Raw genomic sequence first — 7,454 nt, 5'->3', positions numbered from 1 at the left:
CTATGTGGAACTAAGTCATTCTTCACACAGTGTCATTCCCATATACAGTATATATATATACGACTATTAAACCAAGATCACAGTGTCATTCCAATATACAGTATGTATATACGACTATTAAACCAAGATCACAGTGTCATTCCAATATACAGTATGTATATACGACTATTAAACCAAGATCACAGTGTCATTCCAATATACAGTATGTATATACGACTATTAAACCAAGATCACAGTGTCATTCCAATATATATATATATATATACGACTATTAAACCAAGATCACAGTGTCATTCCAATATACAGTATGTATATACGACTATTAAACCAAGATCACAGTGTCATTCCAATATACAGTATATATATACGACTATTAAACCAAGATCACAGACAGTATTTCTTCCCGCCTAGAAGATGTTTCTTCTTCCTGTAGGTGTCCTTCCTCTTCCTGTGGAGCCAGCAGAGGCGGGCCTGGTTGCTGGCCTTCTGGTTGGCTGCCGGGAAGGTCCGGTCACTGAACACCTGCCGTAGCTGCTCCAGGAACACTGCCTCCAGCTCACGACCCGCACGGGCCACCTCAGAGTCCGGCTGCAAGGGGAGGACAAGGGGCTCTGTGATCTACAGGGAGTCCTGTGGTGGAGGACAGCGTGCTCTGTGATCTACAGGGAGTCCTGTGGTGGAGGACAGTGTGCTCTGTGATCTACAGGGAGTCCTGTGGTGGAGGACAGCGTGCTCTGTGATCTACAGGGAGTCCTGTGGTGGAGGACAGTGTGCTCTGTGATCTACAGGGAGTCCTGTGGTGGAGGACAGTGTGCTCTGTGATCTACAGGGAGTCCTGGGGCCCTGCTAGGTGGAGGACAGCGTGCTCTGTGATCTACAGGGAGTCCTGTGGTGGAGGACAGTGTGCTCTGTGATCTACAGGGAGTCCTGGGGTTCAGAGGCTTCAGGGGTTCAGGCCCCTTCAGAGGCTGAAGGGGGACTGGCTCTAGAAGGCCTGCAGATAAGCAGACATGTGGAGATAGATCCCAGTGCCTTCTGGCTGGGAGTCGAACACATAGCCAGTATACTATCTTGTCCTGATAAGACTACCTGTTCCTATACTTAATCGTTAGACCTTTGTGCTATTTTGAGAATGAAAGACGTGTATACTTTAGACTAGGCCCGTTGGAGGGGATTATTTCACTAGAATCTGTTGAAGGATATTCTAGTGGTTATATTGTTTCTGACTCACAGCCAAAAGGTTATTACTGTCTGCCGTCTACCGCACACAAATGGATCCTTGAGCCAGACGTCTAAACATTATGTTACATTAACGGCATGCATCTAATGTTTCATTGAAGTTGATTTGATATATCCTCTGCTTAATGACCTAATACTAGATACAAATAATCTCCTTCCAATGGCCCTTCTGAAGAAGTGAACGTTGCAATACCGCACAGACCACTCACATCATTAAATATAAGACCACTCACATCGTTAAAGGAGAGACCACTCACATCGTTAAAGGAGAGACCACTCACGTAGTTAAAGGAGAGACCACTCACACAGTTAAAGGAGAGACCACTCATGTAGTTAAAGGAGAGACCACTCACGTAGTTAAAGGAGAGACCACTCACATCCTTAAAGGAGAGACCACTCACATCGTTAAAGGAGAGACCACTCACGTAGTTAAAGGAGAGACCACTCACGTAGTTAAAGAGAGAGACCACTCACATCGTTAAAGGACAGACCACTCACGTAGTTAAAGGAGAGACCACTCACATTGTTAAAGGAGAGACCACTTACGTAGTTAAAGGAGAGACCACTCACGTAGTTAAAGGAGAGACCACTCACACAGTTAAAGGAGAGACCACTCACGTAGTTAAAGAGAGACCACTCACACAGTTAAAGGAGAGACCACTCACACAGTTAAAGGAGAGACCACTCACGTAGTTAAAGAGAGAGACCACTCACACAGTTAAAGAGAGACCACTCACACAGTTAAAGGAGAGACCACTCACGTAGTTAAAGGAGAGACCACTCACACAGTTAAAGGAGAGACCACTCACGTAGTTAAAGAGAGACCACTCACACAGTTAAAGGAGAGACCACTCACGTAGTTAAAGGAGAGACCACTCACATCGTTAAAGGAGAGACCACTCACATAGTTAAAGAGAGACCACTCACATCGTTAAAGTAGAGACCACTCACATCGTTAAAGGAGAGACCACTCACGTAGTTAAAGAGAGACCACTCACGTAGTTAAAGAGAGACCACTCACGTAGTTAAAGGAGAGACCACTCACGTAGTTAAAGAGAGACCACTCACGTAGTTAAAGGAGAGACCACTCACGTAGTTAAAGGAGAGACCACTCACGTAGTTAAAGAGAGACCACTCACGTAGTTAAAGGAGAGACCACTCACGTAGTTAAAGGAGAGACCACTCACGTAGTTAAAGAGAGACCACTCACATCGTTAAAGGAGAGACCACTCACGTAGTTAAAGAGAGACCACTCACGTAGTTAAAGGTGGCACAGTTCCTGAACATGAGGAGCACGTCGTCCACAAAGTGCTCTGGGGTGAAGTAGTGCAGCGTGTTGCTCTCGTCCAGCTTCCTCCGGACCACCGAGAGGTCCATGGGCCTCCGGATGATCTGGTAGTAGTTCCGGGCCTGGTCCCCATCCCAACCCCGGGGAGAAGAGGGCATCACTCATCACAGAACCACAGACACACTCATCACAGAACCACAGACACACTCAATCACAGAACCACAGACACACTCATCATAGAACCACAGACACACTCATCACAGAACCACAGACACACTCATCACAGAACCACAGACACACTCATCACAGAACCACAGAGACACTCATCATGTAACTCATCATAGAACCACAGACACACTCATCATATAACTCATCATAGAACCATAGGGACACTTTACATCGGCTGCTTGTCTTCATGCTTTGTGTGGATTATGCCTTTGAAGAGATAAATATTAGGAGTTATATTTATTACTTCACTTCCCCCATTCCTAGTTGTTCTAGTGGTCAGTTCACCTGCTGCATAGAGCCCTAGTAAACATAAAGTTGTGATATAGCCTGGAGGACTGGGCTGGTTTACATTAGAAGTGCATCAATGGTTAAAACATCAATACAGAACTCATCTCACAGAGCAGGCTGCCCTGGGCCGATAAGCCACATCACACCTTCTGGGTTCATGATATTGAAGCACGTGGAGACTGAATGATAATCCATTAATGAGGATCCTGTATGAAGGGTTGTGACTGACCAATGGGCTGACAGCCTCGTGGAACGGAGCACTGAGGATGTGACAGAGCAGCCGCAGAGTCAGCTGCTCACAACGCTGCAGAGAGAACACACACACACACACACACACACACACACACACACACACACACACACACACACACACACACACACACACACACACACACACACATACACACATGCAACAAGTTCAAAGAGACCTTTCTCCCAAACAGACAAGCATTCCAGTAGCATTGCTCCAGTACCGGTGTGTTTACCATTTGTCTGTGTGGGTCTAACTATGAAACACCATTACTCAAATTTGCATTCAGTCTGTTTCACTTTGTTACTTTACTGTTAAGTTGTGACCATAACTTATGTTGGTGGATTGGAACAGACAGTAGAAGGACTGCTCAGGGCTCTTAAAGAGCTGCTCTTAAAGAGCTGCTCTTAAAGAGCTGCTCTTAAAGAGCTGCTCTTAAAGAGCTGCTCTTAAAGAGCTGCTCTTAAAGAGCTGCTCTTAAAGAGCTGCTCTTAAAGAAGCAGTGCAGTCACACTGTTGACAGACTAGGTCCCCAGTGAGTGTGGTGAGGCTTACTCTCTGGTCCCTGGAGGTCAGCGTGTACGGAGCTCTGCTCTCCCCGCTGGGTGCACTCTCACAGGCATAGCCCTCCGCTGAGTCCTGCTCGCCCCGGCACAGAGTACAGAGCCAGTCTCCCCTGTGGGGCAAAGGGGGGCCGGTGAGCAGCAGTATTACAGTGTTAATGTCTGCTGAGCTGCTTGTGTTGACATTACAGGATCCACAATGGAGGTTTCAAACTTTTTTCACATGAGATGGTATACTGTTGATTAGAAAGGGCAATTGAAAATGATACGCAATCTACCTTCAGACTGAATTAAAGTGAATTGATCCCGTTTCTGATTGACTGATTATTACTAAGGATGATGGGGATTGGGTCTAAAGTAACAAATAAAAGCAGGAGGGACTCACGCAGGGAAGGTGAGGAGGGAGGGGATGTGGCAGCTCAGGTGGAACACTTTAGGACAGCGGTCGCAGCAGAGCAGCTCTCCTCCGATCTGACACACCGCACAGAAATCATCGCTCTCCATCTGTCCGTCAGATGGTTGCCTTGATATGACAGCCTCCTGTTGCCTGGATACCACAGCCTCTTGTTGCCTGGATTCCACAGTCTCCTGTTGCCTGGATACAACAGCCTCTTGTTGCCTGGATACCACAGCCTCCTGTTGCCTGGATACCACAGCCTCCTGTTGCCTAGATACGACAGCTTCCTGTTGGATTGATATGACAGCTTCCTGCTCCCCGAATACGACAGCGTCCTGTTGGATGAGTGAGCAGTGGAGGTCCTCCCCCGTGGGTCTGGACAGCACCTCGGCCTCAGGCAGGGCGTCGTCCTCCAGGACCAGCAGCACCTCCTGGTCCTGGTCCCACTCCAGGGCGGGCCACTCTCGGTCCGGATCTACCTGGATCACCATGTCCTGGTCTGGATCTAGATCTGGATCTAGATCAGGATCTGGATTTGGATCTAGATCTGGATCAGGATCAGGATCTGTATCAGGATCTGGATCTGGATCTGGATCAGGATCTGGATCTAGATCAGGATCAGGATCTGGATCTGTATCAGGATCAGGATCTGGATCAGGATCTGGATTTGGATCTAGATCTGGATCAGGATCAGGATCTGGATCAGGATCAGGATCTGGATCTGGATCTGGATCAGGATCTGGATCTAGATCAGGATCTGGATCTGGATCTGGATCTAGATCTGGATCAGGATCTGGATCTGGATCTAGATCAGGATCTGGATCAGGATCTGGATCTGGATCCAGCAGTGCCAGTCCAGTAGTGTCTGCTGTTGCAGGATGAGCCCAGCTGCTCAGTAGCAGAGGGTGAGGCGTGTGGGACTGGGTCTCCCCCTGAAGGCTGTGCTCCTCGGGCTCCACCCGGCGGACGGGGCGGTCCAGGGGTTCAGGGCTCCAGGACTGGCTGGTGTGGTCCGGGGGAACGGGGTCTGGAGGCCCTGGGGGCTGGGCTGGGGGGGGGGCGGTGCCCGCCTGGTCCGTGTCTGATGTGTTTGGATCGGAACCATTCTGTACAAAGAGATATAAATATACCTTAAAGTGGCCATCCAGATCTTCATGCATAGACGTCTGTAAAGCTAGTGTCTCTATGAGGAGAGCAGGGGGGCTTATATAGACGTCTGTAAAGCTAGTGTCTCTATGAGGAGAGCAGGGGGGCTTATGTAGACGTCTGTAAAGCTAGTGTCTCTATGAGGAGAGCAGGGGGGCTCTCCTCATAGAGGTCCTAAATGCAGAATAATTAATGTTACGAAATGTTAGACTGAAGAATGGCTGCTACATAATAAATAATAATGGTTGAATGCATACATAAACAAGGAATAATGAAAATTATAAAATAGGTTTTCCTATCAAACATTCATTTAACTTAATAATACAATGTACAATAACTTCCACTCAAACGTGTAGTCCAGAGTTGTTTATATGCGAGCGCCCTTCAGTCCGTTAGCAGGTTGTTTTATCCAAAGTCCCCCTGCCATAGCGGGGGACAGACTGGTCCAACACCACCTCCTCAGGTCCTACGCTGGTCCTACGCTGGTCCTACGCTGGTCCTACCTGATGAGGAGGGCCGGGAGGAGGGGGGCGAGGCGGCCATTGAAGCCGTGTCAGAGTCACGGTGGGCCCCAGGGCCGGGGGGGGCAGCGTGGGGCGGGGCCCCGCCAGGACTTCTAAACGCTCCAGGCAAACTACGGCGATGAAGGAATTACCCAGAATCCTCTGGGCCTCCGGGTGAATCCTGCATTATATTTAATGTACACTAGTAGTCAGGTCGTTATGACAACAAACACATTGATGCTTTCAGTTATTTTACTGGTTACGTATTTCCTATCCAAATGGGTGGAGTTTAGAACATGAATTGGCAAAACTGAAGCCTCCAATAGGAAGTCAATACAGTTTTTAGATGACTTGAGGAAGAAAGGTTGTGATCATACACCACACACACACACACACACACACGCAAATATGCACACACACACACACACACGCGCGCGCGCAAATACACATGCACACACACACACACACACACACACACACACACAAATACACACACACACACACACACGCACACACACACACACACACAGTGTAGTCCAGTGTGTTTCCTACCTGGTCCTCCTCAGTAGAGCCCTGGTGCTTCCATCAGCAGACGCTCTCCTCAGCCTCTCAGAGCTCTTCCTCCGACGGTCCCAGCGCCCGTCTGGTCCCATGGTCTTCACCAGCCGTGTGAATAACACCGTTTCAACTCCTCATTACTGGATTCATAGCCCAAAAATAATTTGCCCCAAAAATCTTAAAAAAATAAATAACCATAATTGTTGGTTGAGAATCCATAAGCTACGTGCTATCACTCCCTCCAGCTGCTCTCTCCCTCCAGCTGATCTCTCCCTCCAGCTGCTCTCTCCCTCCAGCTGATCTCTCCCTCCAGCTGCTCTCTCCCTCCAGCTGATCTCTCCCTCCAGCTGCTCTCTCCCTCCAGCTGATCTCTCCCTCCAGCTGCTCTCTCCCTCCAGCTGATCTCTCCCTCCAGCTGCTCCGGGCTCTGTTGCAGGACTCTGAGCTGTGGCTCTCAGTGAGGAGCTGTGGCTCTCTGTGAGGAGCTGTGGCTCTCAGTGAGGAGCTGTGGCTCTCAGTGAGGAGCTGTGGCTCTCTGTGAGGAGCTGTGGCTCTCTGTGAGGAGCTGTGGCTCTCTGTGAGGAGCTGTGGCTCTCTGTGAGGAGCTGTGGCTCTCAGTGAGGAGCTGTGGCTCTCTGTGAGGAGCTGTGGCTCTCTGTGAGCGGTCTGGTGAGAGTCTGCTCCGTGTAGCAACAGCCCGGCCCTCAGGGCAGGTTACCATGGTGCTGCTGGGAGCGACTGAACCCTCTCCAGGTGATGAGTCTCTCTGAGGGTTAACCCACCAGGAGAAGATGGCCATAACGCTCTGTTGACAGCGGAACAATCCAACCTGATCATCACAACCGAGCGGGCTGAGACCCTCAGTGTAGGACTCTCCGGTGAAGAGACGTGTCTACATCATGCTACAGATATCATGCTATGTTTGATAATGAGGATCATTTGATAATGAGGATCTGCTGAACAGTTTGGTCTCACTCTGCGGGTGGTGGGGGTC

General features: G+C 49.1%; 1 protein-coding gene across 1 annotated transcript; it reads right to left on the bottom strand.

Moving 5' to 3' along the window:
- Nucleotides 1-384: 384 nt before the first annotated feature.
- On the bottom strand, nucleotides 385-4,360 carry LOC311357632 (tripartite motif-containing protein 66-like; the record flags this gene model as incomplete). Its single annotated transcript, XM_084477631.1, has 5 exons — nucleotides 385-588; nucleotides 2,497-2,649; nucleotides 3,273-3,347; nucleotides 3,849-3,969; nucleotides 4,242-4,360. The coding sequence occupies 5 exons, from the start codon at nucleotides 4,358-4,360 to the stop codon at nucleotides 385-387; spliced, it is 672 nt and encodes a 223-aa protein (XP_084333757.1).
- Nucleotides 4,361-7,454: the final 3,094 nt, after the last annotated feature.

The sequence above is a fragment of the Micromesistius poutassou genome (assembly GCF_964030765.1).
Source record: "Micromesistius poutassou genome assembly, chromosome: 13".
In the NCBI taxonomy this organism is placed as follows: domain Eukaryota; kingdom Metazoa; phylum Chordata; class Actinopteri; order Gadiformes; family Gadidae; genus Micromesistius; species Micromesistius poutassou.
The sequence above is the reverse complement of the archived record's forward strand: the minus strand, read 5'-3'. Positions and strand labels throughout refer to the sequence as shown.